This window comes from Rhinoraja longicauda, chromosome 19 (assembly GCF_053455715.1).
Source record: "Rhinoraja longicauda isolate Sanriku21f chromosome 19, sRhiLon1.1, whole genome shotgun sequence".
In the NCBI taxonomy this organism is placed as follows: Eukaryota; Metazoa; Chordata; class Chondrichthyes; order Rajiformes; family Arhynchobatidae; genus Rhinoraja; species Rhinoraja longicauda.
In genome coordinates this window covers 10143152-10163868 of record NC_135971.1, presented here as the reverse complement: position 1 = coordinate 10163868, position 20717 = coordinate 10143152, and the positions used below count along the sequence as shown (strand labels likewise).

Sequence of the window (20717 nt, the reverse complement as noted above, 5' to 3'; positions counted from 1 at the left end):
TTTTTTTGCTCAATATTCAATGGCCTGCAGTTACTTATCTGCACACTTGTTGCAGTTCCGCTTGCAACCAGACGGTGGTGATCGCGAGCCATACCAAGCTCAATGCCGTTTCACGACCGCCACCCACTGTATAATTTTGAAATGTAAAAAAACATACAAGATCCATATTTTAAATGGATTTTTTATTTTTTATTTAAATTTTTTTTAATTGTATTTTTAAAAAAAAATTAATATGCAGAAAAATTGAACATCCACTGCTCCTCAGAGCAGAGAATTCAAAAGTACTTTTCAAGATTCAATTGAATTGTCACATGTACCAATTAAGGTACAGTGACATTTGAATTATGATATTCACTGAGTGCAGAATTATATTCACTGAATTTCTGTTATTATATTCACTGGGTGCAGAAATCAGTGGCACGGCGGCGCAGCGGTAGAGTTGCTGCCTTAAAGCGAATGCAGCGCCGGAGACCCAGGTTCGATCCCGACTACGGGCGCTGTCTGTATGGAGTTTGTACGTTCTCCCCGTGACCGCGTGGGTTTTCTCCGAGATCTTCGTTTTCCTCCCACACTCCAAAGGCGTCAAAGTATGTAAGTCAATTGGCTTGGTAAATGTAAAAATTGTCCCTAGTGGGTGTAGAATAGTGTTAAGTGAAACATACAAGATTATTATTAAGGGGTTGGACACGTTTGAGGCAGGAAACATTTTTTTTTAGATTTAGATGTAGAGATACAGCGCAGAAACAGGCCCTTCGGCCCACGGGGTCCGCGCCGCCCAACAATCCCCGCACATTAACACTATCCTACGCACACTAGGGACAATTTTGTTTTTTTACATTTGCCCAGCCAATTAACCTACATACCTGTACGTCTTTGGAGTGTGGGAGGAAACCGAAGATCTCGGAGTACAGAGCAGGTTCACCAGAATGGTTCCTGGGATGGCAGGACTTTCATATGAAGAAAGATTGGATAGACTCGGCTTGTACTCGCTGGAATTTAGAAGATTGAGGGGGGATCAGCGTCTGCAGGTTTTTTTTCCTTTACTGTGTTAAAACTGCATTGTTAAGAATCTTTTGCAGGCGATTCTTATAGAAACATATAAAATTATAAAAGGACTGGACAAGCTGGATGAAGGAAAAATGGTTCCCAATGTTGGGCGAGTCCAGAACCAGGGGCCACAGTCTTAGAATAAAGGGGAGGCCATTTAAAACTGAGGTGAGAAGGAACTTTTCCACCCAGAGAGTTGTGAATTTATGGAATTCTCTGCCACAGAAGGCAGTGGAGGCCAATTCTCTGGATGGTGGAGTAACTCAGCGGGGTCAGTCAGCATCCCGGGAGAGAAGGAATGGGTGACGTTTCGGGTCTCAGACTGAAGAAGGGTCTCGACCCGAAACAATAGACATTAGGCGCAGGAAGAGGCCATTCGGCCCTTCGATTTAAACGTCACCCATTCCTTCCTTCTCTCCCGAGATGCCGCCTGACCCGCTGAGTTACCCCAGCATTTTGCGCCTACCTTCGATTTAAACCAGCGCCTGCTGGGTTTCCCCCCCCCCCCCCCTTACTGTGTCAAAACCGCATCGTTAAGACGATTCCAAGGGGCATATTTTCAACGTCTTCTTGGTTTGGGTTGTGCGGAAGCAGGGGTAGACCTTGCCGGTGAACTTGCATTCAGTGAAGGTGTGGAGAAATGACATGGTGTTTGGAACATAAAATGAAATCTCCTCTGTGTCGTAATCAAGGTAAACCCCAATCTTACTGGGAACCTGGTGACAGATGATGTCCATCGTGTCGGTTTGGTTGGCGTGGATTTTCTTGCCAGATTGCTCGATGGTCCAGATGGAGTTCTCCGGCTTGAGTTCAAGGCCCCCGGTGTTCTTCACGGACTCTGCCACAACTCCGAGGGTCCACCTGTGGTTCCCTGCGACCTCCACCTCCCAGTACTTTTTCCCTGTGGAAAACCCCTCGGAGGTCAGCGCCCATCCCGGGGCGTTGACCAAGGCGTAATCTTCAGGCTGACTGCCCTCCGCCCCGGTCTTACCGTCCTTGGACACCGTCAGCCGGGCGTCTGACACCTCAGTGTCTAGTTTTATGGGGACTGAAGGGGGGTGAAAAAGGGAACGAAAAAATTAATAACAGCTGACCGGGAGGCTCCAAGGCTGAAATAAATAATCGACATGAATTTCAAACTCAAAAATCCAACCACAGAAACATAGAAATAGAAAATGGTGCAGGAAGAGGCCATTTGGCCCTTCGAGCCAGCACCGCCATTCATTGTGATCATGGCCGATCATCCACAATCAGTAACCCGTGCCTGCCTTCTCCCCATATCCCTTGATTCCGCTACCCCCTAGAGCTCTATCTAACTCTCTTTTAAATTCATCCAGTGAATTGGCCTCCACTGCCCTCTGTGGCAGAGAATTCCACAAATTCCACTAGATAGAGCTCTTAAGGATAGCGGAGTCAGGGGGTATGGGGAGAAGGCAGGAACGGGGTACTGATTGAGAGTGATCAGCCATGATCACATTGTTTGGCGGTGCTGGCTTGAAGGGCCGAATGGCCTCCTCCTGCACCTATTGTCTATTATCTAAATTCACAACAAATTCTCTGGGTGAAAAAGTTTCTTCTCACCTCAGTTTTAAATGGCCTCCCCTTTATTCTGAGACTGTGGCCCCTGGTCCTGGACTCCCCCAACATCGGGAACATTTTTCCTGCATCCAGATTGTCCAGTCCTTTTATGATTTTGTACGTCTGCATAAGATTCCCTCTCATCCTTCTAAACTCCGGTGAATACTACAAGCCTAGTCTTTCCAATATTTCCTCATATGACAGTCCCTCCATCCCAGGGATTAACCTCGTGAACCTACGCTGCACTGCCTCAGTAGCAAGGACGTCCTTCCTCGAATTAGGAGGCCAAAATTGCACACAGTACTCCCGATGTAGTCTCACCAAGGCCCTAGACAACTGCAGAAGGACTTCTTTGCTCCTTTACTCAAATCCGCTCGTTATGAAGGCAAACATGCCATTAGCTTTCTTCACTGCCTGCTGTACCTGCACGCTTACTTTCACTGACTGGTGTACAAGGACACCAAGGTCTCGTTGCACTTCCCCTTTACCTAATCTGACACCATTGAGATAATAATCTGCCTCCTTATTTTTGCCGCCAAAGTGGATAACCTCACATTTATCTACCTTATACTGCATCTGCCACGCATCTGCCCACTCACTCAACCTGTCCAACTCACCCTGCAACCTCCTAACATCCTCTTCGCAGTTCACACTGCCACCCAGGTTTGTGTGGATGTAGCCCAGATCATCACGCAAAGCATCCTCGGTTCCATCTACACCTCACGCTGCCTCGGCAAGGCCAGCAGCATAATCAAGGACCGGTCTCACCCCGGTCACTCCCTCTTCTCCCCTCTCCCATCAGGGCAAGAGGTGAAGACGTGTGAAAAGGCGCACCTCCAGTTTCAGGGGGCAGTTTCTTCCTAGCTGATATCACGCAACTGAACCATCCTATCAACAACTAGAAAGTGGTCCTGAGATTTTTCAGGTAAGTTTATTTTTCCAGGTGGCCGTGTGAACCTAAACCAACAGACGTCACATCGGAACCAGAATTGCCTGCTGAGGGAAGTGAGAAAAACTGACCTTCCTTGTTTCACATAATAGCAGGTGGAGAAATCATCGGACAAAGTCAGCATGGATTTACCAAAGGCAAATCATGTCTGACGAGTCTTATAGAATTTTTCGAGGATGTAACTAGTAGAGTGGATAAGGGAGAACCAGTCGATGTGTTATATCTGGACTTTCAGAAGGCCTTCGACAAGGTCCCACATAGGAGATTGATGTACAAACTTAAAGCACACGGTATTGAGGGTTCAGTGTTGAGGTGGATAGAAAATTGGTTGGCGAACAGGAAGCAAAGAGTAGGAATAAACGGGTCCTTTTCGGAATGGCAGGCAGTGACCAGTGGGGTACCGCAAGGCTCAGTGCTGGGACCCCAGTTATTTACAGTGTATATTAATGATTTGGACGAGGGAATTGAATGCAACATCTCCAAGTTTACGGATGACACGAAGCTGGGGGGCAGTGTCAGCTGTGAGGAGGATGCTAGGAGGCTGCAAGGTGACTTGGATAGGTTATGTGAGTGGGAAAATGCATGGCAGATGCAGTATAATGTGGATAAATGTGAGGTTATCCACTTTGGTGGCAAGAACAGGAAAGCAGACTATTATCTGAATGGTGGCCGATTAGGAGAAGGGGAGATGCAACGAGACCTGGGTGTCGTGGTACACCAGTCATTGAAAGTAGGCATGCAGGTGCAGCAGGCAGTGAAGAAAGCGAATGGTATGTTGGCATTCATAGCGAGGGGATTTGAGTATAGGAGCAGGGAGGTTCTGCTGCAGTTGTACAGGGCATTGGTGAGACCACACCTGGAGTATTGCGTACAGTTTTGGTCTCCTAATCTGAGGAAAGACATTCTTGCCATAGAAGGAGTACAGAGAAGGTTCACCAGATTGATTCCTGGGATGGCAGGACTTTCATATGAAGAAAGACTGGATAGACTCGGCTTGTACTCGCTGGAATTTAGAAGATTGAGGGGGGATCTTATAGAAACTTACAAAATTCTTAAGGGTAGGCTAGATGCAGGAAGATTGTTCCCGATGTTGGGGAAGTCCAGAACAAGGGGTCACAGTTTAAGGATAAGGGGGAAGTCTTTTAGGACCGAGATGAGAAAGTTTTTTTTCACACAGAGAGTGGTGAATCTGTGGAATTCTCAGCCACAGAGGGTAGTTGAGGCCAGTTCATTGGCTATATTTAAGAGGGAGTTAGATGGGGCCCTTGTGGCTCAAGGGATCAGGGGGTATGGAGAGAAGGCAGGTAGGGGATACTGAGTTGGATGATCAGCCATGATCATATTGAATGGTGGTGGTGGTGCAGGCTCGAAGGGCCGAATGGCCTACTCCTGCACCTATTTTCTACGTTTCTATGTTTACTATGCACCTCACTAGAATCCTTTGAATTGCCGTTAATCGGACTTTTCCTCGCGCTAAATGTTATCCCCTTTATCTTGTATCTGTACACTGTGGAAGGATTGTATGTAATCATGTATTGTCTTTACTTTGACTGGAGAGGATGCAACAAAACTTTATCTGCAACAAAACATGCGACAACACATGGCAATAATTAACGAAACTAAAAAGATGTAGGATGGAACTGCGGATGCTGGTTTCAATCGAGGGTAGACCCAATAGACAATGGACAATAGACAATAGGTGCGGGAGTAGGCCATTCGGCCCTTCCAGCCAGCACCGCCATTCAATGTGATCATGGCTGATCATTCTCAATCAGTACCCCGTTCCTGCCTTCTCCCCATACCCCCTGACTCCGGTATCCTTAAGAGCTCTATCTAGCTCTCTCTTGAATGCATTCAGAGACTTGGCCTCCACTGCCTTCCGAGGCAGAGAATTCCACAGATTTACAACTCTCCGACTGAAAATGTTTTTCCTCATCTCCGTTCTAAATGGCCTACCCCTTATGGGTGGAGTAACTCAGCGGGACTGGCAGCATCTCTGGAGAGAAGGAATGGGTGACGTTTCGGGTCGAGACCCTTCTAAAACATAATAAGGTATTTCGGATGCTGTCAAATTCTCCATTATAATAATCCACAGGTTCTTACCTTTATTGTTATATATGATCTCCCAATCTGGAAAGAAATAACAGCCAGTTAGTCTAGAGAAAAAAAACTCCCTGCACACTGTACTCCCATTAAATTATTCTCACAAACTTGCACTATTATTTTAATTAAAAATGATAAACACCAACAAAATTGGGATCCTGGCTAAACTTGGAAGAGCAGGGATTACCTGACAAGGTGTTGGTGAGGCTGCAGTTGGAGTATCGTGTCACCCTGTTATACGAAGGATGTTGTTAAGACAATAGGTTCAGGAGCAGACCATTCGGCCCTTCGAGCCAGCACCGAGAGAGTGCAGAGAGGATGTTGCCAGGACTTGAGGGCCTGATCTATAGGGACAGGTTGGGCAGACTCGGACTGTGCTCCTTGGAGAGCACGAGGCTGAGGGGGAATAGATACGATAAATGCACAAGAATCTTTTACCCAGAGTAGGGGAATCAAGAACCAGAGGACATAGGTTTAAGGTGAGAGGGGGGAAAGGTTTGATAGGAACCCGAGGGGAGACGTTTTCACACAGTAGGTGGAAGGTATATGTAACGAGCTGCCAGAGGAAGTAGTTGAGGCAGATACGATAACTACATTTAAAAGACAATTGGGCAGGTACATGGACAGTAGACAATAGGTGCAGGAGGAGGCCATTCGGCCCTTCGAGCCAGCACCGCCATTCAATGTGATCATGGCTGATCATTCTCAATCAGTACCTCGTTCCTGCTTTCTCCCCATACCCCCTGACTCCGCTATCCTTAAGAGTTCTATCTATCTCTCTCTTGAATGTATTCAGAGAATTGGCCTCCACTGCCTTCTGAGGCAGAGAATTCCACAGATTCACAACTCTCTGACTAAAAAAGTTTTTCCTCATCTCTGTTCTAAATGGCCTACCCCTTATTCTTAAACTGTGGCCCCTGGTTCTGGACTCCCCCAACATTGGGAACATGTTTCCTGCCTCTAACGTGTCCAACCCCTTAATAATCTTATACGTTTCGATAAGATCCCCTCTCATCCTTCTAAACTCCAGTGTATACAAACCTAGTCTCTCCAGTCTTTCAACATATGACAGTCCCGCCATTCCGGGAATCAACATAGTAAACCTACGCTGCACGCCCTCAATAGCAAGAATATCCTTCCTCAAATTTGGAGACCAAAACTGCACACAGTACTCCAGGTGCGGTCTCACTAGGGCCCTGTACAACTGCAGAAGGACCTCTTTGCTCCTATACTCAACTCCTCTCGTTATGAATGCCAACATTCCATTGGCTTTCTTCACTGCCTGCTGTACCTGCATGCTTCCTTTCAGTGACTGATGCACTAAGACACCCAGATCACGTTGTACGTCCCCTTTTCCTAACTTGACACCATTCAAATAATAATCTGCCTTCCTATTCTTACCACCAAAGTGGATAACCTCACACTCAAAATCTCTGTAAAGCGTCTTTGAGTATATGAAAAGCGCTATATAAATAAAATGTATTATTATTATTATTATTACTTATCCACATTAAACTGCATCTGCCATGCATCCGCCCACTCACACAACCTGTCCAAGTCACCCTGCAACCTCATAGCATCTTCCTCACAGTTCACACTGCCACCTAGCTTTGTATCATCGGCAAATTTGCTAATGGTACTTTTAATCCCTTCATCCAAGTCATTGATGTATATTGTAAATAGCTGTGGTCCCAACACCGAGCCTTGCAGTACCCCACTAGTCACTGCCTGCCATTCTGAAAGGGACCCATTTATCCCCACTCTTTGCTTTCTGTCTGTCAACCAACTTTCTATCCATGTCAGTACCCTACCTCCAATACCATGTGCTCTAATTTTGCCCACCAATCTCCTATGTGGGACCTTGTCGAAGGCTTTCTGAAAGTCGAGGTACACCACATCCACCGGCTCTACCCAGTCAATATTCCTAGTTACATCCTCAAAAAATTCCAGTAGATTAGTCAAGCACGATTTCCCCTTCGTAAATCCATGCTGACTCGGAACGATCCTGTTACTGCGATCCAAATGCTCCGCAATTTCGTCTTTTATAATTGACGCCAGCATCTTCCCCACCACTGATGTCAGACTAACTGGTCTATAATTTCCCGTTTTCTCTCTCCCTCCTTTCTTGAAAAGTGGGATATCATTAGCCTAACATTTGTGGACAGGAAAGGTTTAGAGGGATACTAGACCAAGTGGACCCGTTGGGCCCAAAACTCTCCTGCATTGGTGCAGCACCCTCTCCTCTCCCCCTTCCCCCCCTCTCCCCTCTTCCCTCCCCCTATCGTGTACCATTTTGGCGAAACAAACAAATGCGAATTTTAGTATATAGATGGCCCAAATGCGGGCAGGTGGGATAGTATGTATGGGGCATCTTGATTGGCATGGGCAAGTTGGGCCGAAGGGTCAGATTCCATGCTGTTTGACTCTATTTAACAGCTCAGGTAGTGCGTTTGGGACGAGAAATAGAATTAATATTTCAATTTTCAGCAGACTGACACCTGTAACCAAAGTTGATAGATCTGAAGTGCTCGCTCTGTTTCTCTCTTCACAGACTATTCTCTCCTATTCACATATAAAGCCCTAAATGGACATTCCCCCCCCCCCCCCCCCACATCAAAAATCCTCTAACCCACCTCTCTAACTCCAGGTCCCTCAGGTCGGCCGACTTGGGGCTACTGACTATCCCGCGGTCTAGGCTTAAGCTCAGGGGTGACCGCGCTTTTGCGATTGCAGCTCCTAGACTGTGGAACAGCATCCCTCTCCCCATCAGAACTGCCCCCTCCATCGACTCCTTTAAGTCCAGGCTCAAAACCTATTTCTACTCCCTAGCGTTTGAGGCTCATTGAGGAGGCGCTGTGAACTGTTTGTATGTGCTGTTATGTTTGTGTGCTACTGTATGTTTCATTTTTTCCTTAGTACCTAATCAGATGTACAGCACTTTGGTCAACGTGGGTTGTTTTTAAATGTGCTATACAAATAAAATTGACTTGACTTGACAGACGATGCCTAACGTGACGAGTCTCCCAGCAGAGATGGACTTTCCTCATTGTAAGTTCGTAACTGATGGGAGCAAAATGAGGCCATTCGGCCCATCAAGTCTACTCCCCCCTTCAATCGTGGCTGATCTATCTCTCCCTCCTAACCCCATTCTCCTGCCTTCTCCCCATAACCCCTGACACCCGTGCTAATCAAGAATCTATCAATCTCTGCCTTAAAAATGTCCAATGAATTAGCCTCCACAGTCTTGTGGCAATGAACACAGTTTCACCACCCTCTCTGACTAAAGAAATTCCTCCTCATCTCCTTCCAAGTGGGAGGAGTTGGCTGCGCCTAACGGCTGCGGCTCTCTGGCAGTCTGTTGTCTTTTTTTCTTTTTTTTTGTTTGTGTCGGTGTTGGGATGGTTTTTGTTTCTGTTTTTGGCTGTGTATGTGTGGTGGGGGGCTGGGGTGCGGGGTGGGGGCGGGGGGAAACCTTTCTTTTATTAGGTCTCTTCCCCGGGGCGCAGCTCGCCCGCGGGGCCTTCCATCGCCCGGCGCGGCTCGGCTGCGGGACTTAACATCGCCGGCGCGGCTCGGCCGCGGGACGTTTCAGTGCCCGGTGCGGCTCGGCCGCTGGACTTAACATCGCCCGGTGCGGCCGCGGGACGTTTCAGTGCCCGGCGCGGCTTGGCCGCTGGACTTAACATCGCCAGCGCGGCTCGGCCGCGGGACGTTTCAGTGCCCGGTGCGGCTCGGCCGCGGGACGTTTCAGTGCCCGGTGCGGCTCGGCCACTGGACTTAACATCGCCCGGTGTGGCCGCGGGACGGTTCGGTGCCCGGGGCGGCTCGGCCGCGGGGCCTTCCATCCCCTTGCGGGGGCTGTGCATGTCGTTTGCCTCGGTAGGGGTCGAGCTGCCTGTCCGTGGGTGCGGGGGGAAGAGAGGGGAAGTTTTGTTGCCTCCATCACAGTGAGGGGGTGTTTGGAGTCACTGTGATGGATGTTTGTGCTGGGGTCGGGTGTCCTGTGTTCTTTTCTTTTTTGTTGTGACTGCTGAAATTTCGCTCGGTGTTTGTGCCGAGTGACAATAAAGTGTTGTTATACTGTTATACTGTTCTTAAATGTACATCCTTTTATTCTGAGGCTGTGGCCTCTGGTACCAGACTCTCCCACCAGTGGAAACATCCTCTCCACGTCCACTCTACCCAGACCTTTCACTATTCAGTAAGTTTAAATGAGACCCCACCCACATCCTTCATAAGTCCAGCGAGTACAGGCCCAGTGCCGTCAAAGGCTCATCGTATGTTAACCCACACATTCCTGGGATCATTCTCGTAAACCTCCTCTGGGCCCTCTCCAGCGCCAGCACATCCTTCCTCAGATATGGGGCCCAAAATTGGTCACATTACTATCATGTTCTAGTCTTTGGTAACATCCCCCTCTCTCCCTTCACCAAGTCTTTTCTGTATGAACTCTAATCATGTCCTTCATTGTTAATTCTAACTATATCCATTCAAGGTTTCAGGGTCAATTTATTGTCACATGTGCCAATTAAGGTGCAGTGATATTTGAGTTAGGTATTCCACAGTTTACATGACGTTTTTTTAATAGACAATAGACAATAGGTGCAGGAGGATGCCTTTCGGCCCTTCGAGCCAGCACCGCCATTCAATGTGATCATGGCTGATCATTCTCAATCAGTACCCCGTTCCTGCCTTCTCCCCGTACCCCCTGACTCCGCTATCCTTAAGAGCTCTACCTAGCTCTCTCTTGAATGCATTCAGAGAATTGGCCTCCACTGCCTTCTGAGGCAGAGAATTCCACAGATTCGCAACTCTCTGACTGAAAACTTTTTTGTCATCTCGGTTCTAAATGGCCTACCCCTTATTTTTAAACTGTGGCCCCTTGTTCTGGACTCCCCCAACATTGGGAACATGTTTCCTGCCTCTAACGTGTCCAACCCCTTAATAATCTTATACGTTTTGATAAGATCTCCTCTCATCCTTCTAAATTCCAGTGTATACAAGCCTAGTCGCTCCAGTCTTTCAACATATGATAGTCTCGCCATTCCGGGAATTAACCTAGTAAACCTACGCTGCACGCCCTCAATAGCAAGAATATCCTTCCTCAAATTTGGAGACCAAAACTGCACACAGTACTCCAGGTGCGGTCTCACTAGGGCCCTGTACAACTGCAGAAGGACCTCTTTGCTCCTATACTCAACTCCTCTTGTTATGAAGGCCAACATTCCATTAACGGTAGGTACACGAGGAGAACCAATTTTCTTGGTGCATTAAATAAGCAACAATTATAAAACATTTCTTGTAAAGAGAATATCTTACCGGATTTAACAAGAGGTTCCCACTTGTCTAAAAAATGAAAACAAGAAAAATAATCAATAATCAGATTAATTAATAATCTGATTGCACAGTTATAGATAACTTACCCATCTTTGAATAGGTTTGCACTTTGATATTTCTGGGCAAACATTTGTTCAAAGGGTATAAGCTTCACCTCACTGTTAGAGGGAACTTTAGATTTTTAGAGATACAGCGCAGAAACAGGCCCTTCGGCCCACCGGGTCCGCGCCGCCCAGCGATCCCCGCACATTAACACTATCCTACACCCACTAGGGACAATTTTTACATTTGCCCAGCCAATTAACCTACAAACCTGTACGTCTTTGGAGTGTGGGAGGAAACCGAAGATCTCGGAGAAAACCCACGCAGGTCACGGGGAGAACGTACAAACTCCGTACAGACGGCGCCCGTAGTCAGGATCGAACCTGAGTCTCCGGCGCAGCAACTCTACCGTTGCGCCACCGTGCCGCACACTAGACCAAGTGGACCCGTTTGGCCCAAACCTCTCCTGCATTCGTGCAGCACCCTCTCCTCCCCCACTCCCTCCTTTCTCCCCCACTCCCGTTTCTCCCCCCCTCTCCCCTCCCCCTCCCCATCCTTCCTTCCCTCCCTCCCTTCTCCGCCCCTTTCCCTCCCCCTCAACCCCCCTGATCCTCCCACCCTCCCCTTCCCCCCCTCCCTCCCTTCCCAGAGGATAGATTTAAACTTAAAAATGTGAATAACTTTAAAAACATAACACCGATCTCAATGAAACTTCTTGCATTAGCACCAAAAGGACGACGGTGAGTAAGGTGGGCCTAAAATTGTTGTGCTATCGTGTACGGTTTTGGCTGCAGTTCAGGAACAAACAAACAAACAAACAAACGAGACTTTTAGCATATAGATGTTTACCAGAATGCTGTCATGGATTGAGGCTTTAAGCTAAAGAGAGAGTTTGGATGGACGTGGGTTGTTTTCTCTGGAGCATCAGAGGTACAGGTGATTCATGAGAGAAGTATATATAATGATGAGAGGTGTAGATAGGGTAGACAGTCAGAACCTTTTTCCCAGGCTGGAAATCCAGATTATCCATGACACTGCTCAGCTGGATGTTGCAGGAGCAATGGGTTTTGCTCTGTTTTATTAGTTGTTTTAAAGGTTTGTTATCTGTGATTTGTTATTAACCCATGTGAAACAGCCTTTCATTACAACTTCAGCACATTGATACCTCTTAATAGACAAGCCTGCTGGACCTGGTAGCTTTGCAATGTGGACAGTTAAGAATTTATACACTCACCGTACTGTTGGACTGACTTGTCTTTTTCTAGATCTGGAAAATTCAACAATTTAATTCAAATTAGTGTCAAAAACAGTAGCTGATGCAATCAGATATATTTTTACCGACGTGAATGAACAGCGGTCCTGACCTCCCATCCACCTCAGTGAAGAAATCTGAACTATCTTTAATCAAAATAGACAATGGACAATAGGTGCAGGAGTAGGCCATTCGGCCCTTCGAGCCTGCACCACCATTCAATAGACAATAGACAATAGGTGCAGGAGTAGGCCATTCGGCCCTTCGAGCCAGCACCACCATTCAATGTGATCATGGCTGATCATTCTCAATCAGTACCCCGTTCCTGCTTTGTCCCCATACCCCCTGACTCCGCTATCCTTAAGAGCTCTATCTAGCTCTCTCTTGATTGCATTCAGTGAATTGGCCTCCACTGCCTTCTGAGGCAGAGAATTCCACAGATTTACAACTCTCTGCCCGAAAAGATTTTTCCTCATCTCCGTTCTAAATGGCCTACCCCTTATTCTTAAACTGTGGCCCCTTGTTCTGGACTCCCCCAACATTGGGAACATGTTGATTTATTCACAAAATGCTGGAGTAACTCAGCAGGTCAGGCAGCATCTCGGGAGAGAAGGAATGGGTGACGTTTCGGGTCGAGACCCTTCTTCAGACATGTTTCCTGCCTCTAACGTGTCCAATCCCCTAATTATCTTATATGTTTCAATAAGATCCCCCCTCATCCTTCTAAATTCCAGTGCACACAAGCCCAATCGCTCCAGCCTTTCAACATACGACAGTCCCTCCATTCCGGGAATTAACCTAGTGAACCTACGCTGCACGCCCTGTGGGTGACGTTTCGGGTGACGTTTCGGGTCGAGACCCTTCTTCATACTGGTTAGGGATAAGGGAAACGAGAGATATAGACGGTGAGGTGGTGAGATAAAGAGCAATGAATGAAAGATGTGCAGAACAGTTACGATGACAAGGGAAACAGGCCACTGTTAGCTGTTTGCAGGGTGAAAACGAGAACCAGCGTTAACAGGTGATTGATGGTTGGCGTGGACACGGTGAGCCGAGGAGCTAGTTTCTACGCTATATATTTATGTTAAATTTACATTATATTAATGATTTGGACGAGGGAATTGAATGCAACATCTCCAAGTTTGCGGATGACACGAAGCTGGGGGGCAGTGTTAGCTGTGAGGAGGATGCTAGGAGGCTGCAAGGTGACTTGGATAGGTTAGGTGAGTGGGCAAATGCATGGCAGATGCAGTATAATGTGGATAAATGTGAGGTTATCCACTTTGGTGGCAAGAACAGGAAAGCAGACTATTATCTGAATGGTGGCCGATTAGGAAAAGGGGAGATGCAACGAGACCTGGGTGTCGTGGTACACCAGTCATTGAAAGTAGGCATGCAGGTGCAGCAGGCAGTGAAGAAAGCGAATGGTATGTTGGCATTCATAGCGAGGGGATTTGAGTATAGGAGCAGGGAGGTTCTGCTGCAGTTGTACAGGGCTTTGGTGAGACCACACCTGGAGTATTGCGATTAGTTTTGGTCTCCTAATCTGAGGAAAGACATTTTTGCCATAGAGGGAGTACAGAGAAGGTTCACCAGATTGATTCCTGGGATGGCAGGACTTTCATATGAAGAAAGACTGGATAGACTCGGCTTGTACTCGCTGGAATTTAGAAGATTGAGGGGAGATCTTATAGAAACATACAAAATTCTTAAGGGGTTGGACAGGCTAGATGCAGGAAGATTGTTCCCGATGTTGGGGAAGTCCAGAACCAGGGGTCACAGTTTAAGGATAAGGGGGAAGTCCTTTAGGACAGAGATGAGAAAGTTTTTTTTCACACAGAGAGTGGTGAATCTGTGGAATTCTCTGCCACAGAAGGTAGTTGACGCCAGTTCATTGGCTATATTTAAGAGGGAGTTAGATGTGGCCCTTGTGGCTAAAGGGATCAGGGGGTATGGAGAGAAGGCAGGTAGGGGATACTGAGTTGGATGATCAGCCATGATCATATTGAATGGCGGTGCAGGCTCGAAGGGCCGAATGGCCTACTCCTGCACCAATTTTCTATGTTTCTATGTTTATTTTATGTGGTTGTGTGTCTTGTTGTTTTTTACTTCGTATGGCTGTATGGTAACTCAAATTTCACTGTACCTTAATTGGTACAATAAATTGATCTTGACGTAGATCTCTAGATCTAGATCTCTAAACTAAACTCCAGACTTTATTCCTCCTAAACTCTACTCCTCCTAAACTCTAAACTTGGATGCTGTGATTTCCGTTCATTCTTAGCGATGAAAGAACAAAATGAGTTTCTTTTCCCTTTTCCGTTAAAAGCTGACGCATACTTGCAGTGGTAGATGAGACGGTACCTTTCATGTGTTTCCGCCTTCTTATTGTCCAGTAAACGGCAAAAACAAGCGCGATTATCAGAAGACAAAGTGTCAGACACAAGAACACCAGCCAGCCTGAAACAACTGGGAAGAAGACGTCTGCAAAAGAAATGGCGGTGATTAGACGATATTGCGTGGAAAATATTCATGCCCATAAGTTCTCGGAGCAGAATTAGGCCATTCGGCCCATCGGGTCGACTCCGCCATTCAATCATGGCTGATCTATCTTTCCCTCTCCGCCCCATTCTCCTGCCTTCTCCCCGTAGCCACACGACAATCAGCCAATCATCCCTGTCCCACCTGCAATTAGTCCAAAACGCCGCAGCGAGACTCCTGACGGGTGCCCGTAAAAGGGACCACATCACTCCGGTTCTGGCCTCTCTCCACTGGCTCCCAGTACGGTACAGAATCAACTTCAAGCTCCTCCTATTCACACACAAAGCCCTAAACGGGCTCCCCCCCCCCCCCCTCCCATATCAAAAATCTTCTAACCCACCACTCTATCTCCAGGTCCCTCAGGTCGGCCGACTTGGGACTACTCACTATCCCGCGGTCTAGGCTTAAGCTCAGGGGTGACCGCGCTTTTGCGGTTGCAGCTCCTAGACTGTGGAACAGCATCCCTCTCCCCATCAGAACTGCCCCCTCCATCCACTCCTTTAAGTCCAGGCTCAAAACCTATTTCTACTCCCGAGCGTTTGAGGCCCTCTGAGGGGGCGCTGTGAACTGTTTATGTATGTGCTGTTATGTTTGTGTGTCATTGTATGTTCGTCTCTTAGTACCTGAACTGATGTTCAGCACTTTGGTCAACGTGGGTTGTTTTTAAATGTGCTATACAAATAAAATTGACTTGACTTGACACTGCAGCAGTAGCAGCAGCAAGCAGCAGCAGTAGCAAGCAGCAGCAAGCAGCACCAAGCTGTGTTGCTTGGGACGTAGTGTGTGGGGATTGTGTGGGGATAGTAAGGAGTAAGACCTGTGTGATCTCCCGGACTAGTTTCGATCGCCTAGCTTGGGGTCGGAGAGGAATTTCCCAGATTTTTTCCCAAATTGGCCTGGGTTTTTTATCCGGTTTTTCGCCTCTCCCAGGAGATCACTCAGTTCTTTTGGGTGGGCGGTTGGAGCGGGTGGAGCAGCGGCCGGGCGGTAGGTTTAGTAACCGAGCGCGGGGCTTTGTTTGGGGAGTATGACTGCCAGGGCAGTTTTTTGTTCTGGGTGTCGGATGTGGGGAATCTGGGAGTCTGATAGTCTTCCAGACATCCACATCTGCGCCAGGTGTGACGAGATGGGGCTCCTAAGGGACCGTATTAGGAACCTGGAGCGGCAGATTGATGACCTCCGTCTGATCAGGGAGAGTGAGGAGGTTATAGATAGGAGTTACAGGGAGGTGGTCACTCCTAGACCACGGGAGGTAGACAAGTGGGTCACGGTTAGGGGGGGCAAGGAGCAGAGGCAGGGACTAGGGAGTACCCCGGTGGCTGTACCCCTTGGAAATAAGTACTCCTGTTTAAGTGCTGTTGGGGGGGACAGCCTACCTGGGGGCAACGACGGTGCCCGGGCCTCTGGCAAGGAGTCCGGCCCTGTTGCTCAGAAGGGTAGGGAAAGGAAGAGGAGAGCAGTAGTAATAGGGGACTCTATAGTGAGGGGGTCAGATAGGCGATTCTGTGGACGCAGTCGGGAGACCCGGATGGTGGTTTGCCTCCCTGGTGCCGGTGTCCGGGATGTGTCTGAGCGTGTCCAGGATATCCTGAAAGGGGAGGGAGAGGAGCCAGAGGTCGTGGTACATATAGGTACCAACAATATAGGTAGGATAAGGGAAGAGGTCCTGAAAGGAGAATTCAGGGGGCTAGGAAGAGAGTTAAAAAAAAGGACTTCCAAAGTAATAATCTCAGGCTTACTGCCTGTGCCACGCGATAGTGAGAATAGGAATGGAGTGAGGTGGAGGATAAATACGTGGCTGAGGAACTGGTGCAGGGAGCAGGGTTTCAAGTTTCTGGATCATTGGGACCTCTTCTGGGGGAAGTATGACCTGTACAAAAAGGACGGGTTGCATCTGAACCTGAGGGGAACCAATATCCTGGCGGGGAGATTTGCTAAAATAACTGCGGAGACTTTAAACTAGTACGGTTGGGGGGAGGGACTCAAACACAGATAGCTAATAGGCAGTGTGTGAGGCAGGAGGCAGAAAAGGGAAACACTCAGACCCAATATGTAGGAGAGAAAGAAGGGAAAAGAAATAAACTGAGAATAAGAAATGATGGGTCCCTTAAATGTGTATATTTTAATGCTAGGAGCATTGTAAGAAAGGTGGATGAGCTTAGAGCCTGGATTGACATCTGGAAGTATGATGTTGTGGCGATCAGTGAAACATGGTTGCAGGAGGATTGCGATTGGCAATTAAATATTCCAGGATTTCATTGTTTCAGATGTGATAGAATCGGAGGGGCAAGAGGTGGGGGTGTTGCATTGCTTGTCAGGGAGGATATCACAGCAGTGCTTTGGCAGGACAGACTAGAAGGCTCGATTAAGGAGGCTGTTTGGGTGGAACTCAGAAATGAGAAAGGTTTAGCAACACTTATAGGGGTGTATTATAGACCGCCAAATAGGGAACGAGAATTGGAAGAGCAAATATGTAAGGAGATAGCAGATATTAGTAGTAAGCACAGAGTGGTGATTGTGGGTGATTTCAATTTTCCGTATATAGACTGGGAATCACATTCTGTTAAAGGGCTGGATGGTTTGGAGTTTGTAAAATGTGTGCAGGATAGTTTTTTGCAGCAATACGTAGAGGTGCCTACCAGAGAAGGGGCAGTGTTGGACCTCCTGTTAGGAAATGAGATGGGTCAGGTGACGGAGGTATGTGTTGAGGAGCACTTTGGGTCTAGTGATCATAATGCCATTAGTTTCAATATCATTATGGAGAAGGTCAAATCTGGACCAAGGGTTGAGATTTTGGATTGGAGAAAGGCTAATTTTGAGGAGATGAGAAAGGATTTAAAAGGAGTGAAATGGAAATTGTTGTTTTATGAAAAGGATATAATAGAGAAATGGAGGATATTTAAAGGTGAAATTTTGAGAGTACAGAGTCTTTATGTCCCTGTTCGGTGGAAAGGAAAGAATAATAATTTGAAAGAGCCGTGGTTTTCCAGGGAAATTGGACACTTGGTTCGGAAAAAGAGGGAGATATACAATAAATATAAGCGGCAGGGAGTAAATGAGGTTCTTGAGGAATATAAAGAATGTAAAAGGAATCTTAAAAAGGAAATTAGAAAAGCGAAAAAAAGATATGAGGCTGCTTTGGCAAGTAATGTAAAAGTAAACCCCATGGGTTCTACAGATATGTCAATAGCAAAAGGATAGTGAGGGATAAAATTGGTCCATTAGAGAGTCAGAGTGGACAGCTATGTGCTGAGCCGGAAGAAATGGGGGAGATATTAAACAATTTCTTTTCTTCGGTATTTACCGAGGAGAAGGATATTGAATTATGTGAGGTAAGCGAAACAAGTAGAGTAGTGATGGAAATTAGGAGGATTAAAGAAGAGGAGGTACGGACACTTTTGAAGAATATAAAAGTGGATAAGTCTCCAGGTCCTGATAGGATATTCCCCAGGACATTGAGGGAAGTTAGTGCAGAAATAGCAGGGGCTATGACGGAAATATTTCAAACGTCATTAGAAACAGGGATGGTGCCGCAAGATTGACGCATTGCGCATGTTGTGCCTTTGTTTAAAAAAGGTTCTAAAAGTAAACCTAGCAATTATAGACCTATTAGTTTGACGTCTGTGGTGGGAAAATTAATGGAAAAGATACTTAGGGACAATATATATAATTATTTGGATAATCAAGGCCTGATTAGAAACAGTCAACATGGATTTGTGCCTGGAAGGTCATGTTTGACTAATCTTCTTGAATTTTTTGAAGAGGTTACCAGGGAAATTGATAAGGGCAAGGCTGTGGATGTTGTCTATATGGACTTCAGTAAGGCATTTGACAAGGTTCCACATGGAAGGTTGATTAAGAAGGTTAAATCGTTGGGTATTAATAGTGAGGTTGCAAGATGGATTCAACAATGGCTGAATGGGAGATACCAGAGGGTAACGGTTGACAATTGTATGTCAGGTTGGAGGCCAGTGTCTAGTGGAGTGCCCCAAGGATCTGTGTTGGGTCCACTGTTGTTTGTCATTTACATTAATGATCTGGATGATGGTGTGGCAAATTGGATTAGTAAATATGCAGATGATACTAAGATAGGTGGAGTAGTTGATAGTGAGGTAGATTTTCAAAGTCTACAGAGAGACTTGGGCCTTTTGGAAGGGTGGGCTGAAAGATGGCAGATGGAGTTTAATGCTGATAAGTGTGAGGTGCTGCATTTTGGTAGGACAAATCAAAATAGGACGTACAGGGTAAATGGTAGGGAATTGAGGAATGCAGTGGAACAGAGGGATCTGGGAATAACTGTGCATTGTTCCCTGAAGGTGGAATCTCATGTGGATAGGGTGGTGAAGAAGGCGTTTGGTATGCTTGCCTTTATAAATCAGAGCATCGAGTATAGAAGTTGGGATGTAATGTTGAAATTGTACAGGGCATTGGTGAGGCCGAATCTGGAGTATGGTGTGCAGTTCTGGTCGCCAAATTATAGGAAGGATGTCGACAAAATGGAGAGGGTCCAGAGGAGATTTACTAGAATGTTGCCTGGGTTTCAGCACTTAGGCTACAGAGAGAGGTTGAACAGGTTGGGTCTTTATTCTTTGGAGCGTAGAAGGTTGAGGGGGGACTTGATAGAGGTTTTAAAAATTTTGAGAGAGACGGACAGAGTTGACGTGGGTAGGCTTTTCCCTTTGAGAGTGGGGAAGATTCCAACAAGGGGACATAGCTTCAGAATTGAGGGACAAAGGTTTAGGGGTAACATGAGGGGGAACTTCTTTACTCAGAGGGTTGTGGCTGTATGGAATGGGCTTCCGGTGGAAGTGGTGGAGGCTGGCTCGATTTTATTATTTAAGAGTAAATTGGATAGGTATATGGATAAGAGGGGATTAGAGGGTTATGGTCTGAGTGCAGGTAGGTGAGACTAGGTCAGGGAGAATGGTCGGCGTGGACTGGTAGGGCCGGACAGGCCTGTTTCCATGCTGTAGTTGTTATATGTTATATATATGTTATATATGGTACTAATCAAAAATCTGCCAATCTCCACTGTAAAAATATCAATAGACTTGGCCTCCACAGCCGTCTGTGGCAATGAACTCCACAGATTCACCACCCTCTGACTAAATAAATTGTTCCACCCAAATCATTCACTAACAGAAAAGCAAGATTAAAATTTCAAGGTTGATGGGCACAAAATGGCGGAGTAACTCCGCGGGTCAGGCAGCGTCTCTGGAGACAAGGAATAGGTGACATTTCAGGTCAAGACCCTTCTTCTTGGCGCAGTGGTAGAGTTGCTACCTTACAGCACCAGAGACCTGGGTTCGATCCTGATGACGGCTGCTGTCTGTGAGGAGTTTCTACATTCTCCCCGTGACCACATGGGTTTTCTCCGGGTTCCTCCCACACTCAAATGACAATAGGTACAGGAGGAGGCCATTCAGCCCTTCGAGCCAGCACCGCCATTCAATGTGATCATGGCTGATCATTCTCAATCAGTACCCCGTTCCTGCCTTCTCCCCATACCCCCTGACTCCGCTATCTAGCTCTCTCTTGAATGCATTCAGAGAATTGGCCTCCACTGCCTTCTGAGGCAGAGAATTCCACAGATTCACAACTCTCTGACTGAAAAAGTTTTCCCTCGTCTCAGTTCTAAATGGCCTACCCCTTATTCTTAAACTGTGGCCCCTTGTTCTGGACTCTCCCCAACATTGGGAACATGTTTCCTGCCTCTAACGTGTCCAACCCCTTAATAATCTTATACGTTTCGATAAGATCTCCTCTCGTCCTTCTAAATTCCAGTGTATGCAAGCCTAGTCGATCCAGTCTTTCAACATACGACAGTCCCGCCATTCCGGGAATCAACCTAGTAAACCTACGCTGCAC

The 20717-nt window shown here is 46.9% G+C and overlaps 1 protein-coding gene across 1 annotated transcript in view; it reads right to left on the bottom strand.

The window, feature by feature from the left end:
* Positions 1-241: 241 nt before the first annotated feature.
* The window catches only part of LOC144603094 (butyrophilin subfamily 3 member A2-like), a 32560-nt gene continuing 12084 nt past the window's right edge, over positions 242-20717 (bottom strand). Inside the window, exons 5-9 of the mRNA XM_078416233.1 lie at positions 14673-14792; positions 12291-12323; positions 10997-11023; positions 5678-5704; positions 242-2095 (exon numbers count right to left, since the gene is read on the bottom strand). Coding sequence (XP_078272359.1) covers positions 1581-2095; positions 5678-5704; positions 10997-11023; positions 12291-12323; positions 14673-14792 — 722 coding nt within the window. The 3' untranslated portion in view covers positions 242-1580. The remainder of the gene's footprint in view (positions 2096-5677; positions 5705-10996; positions 11024-12290; positions 12324-14672; positions 14793-20717) is intronic.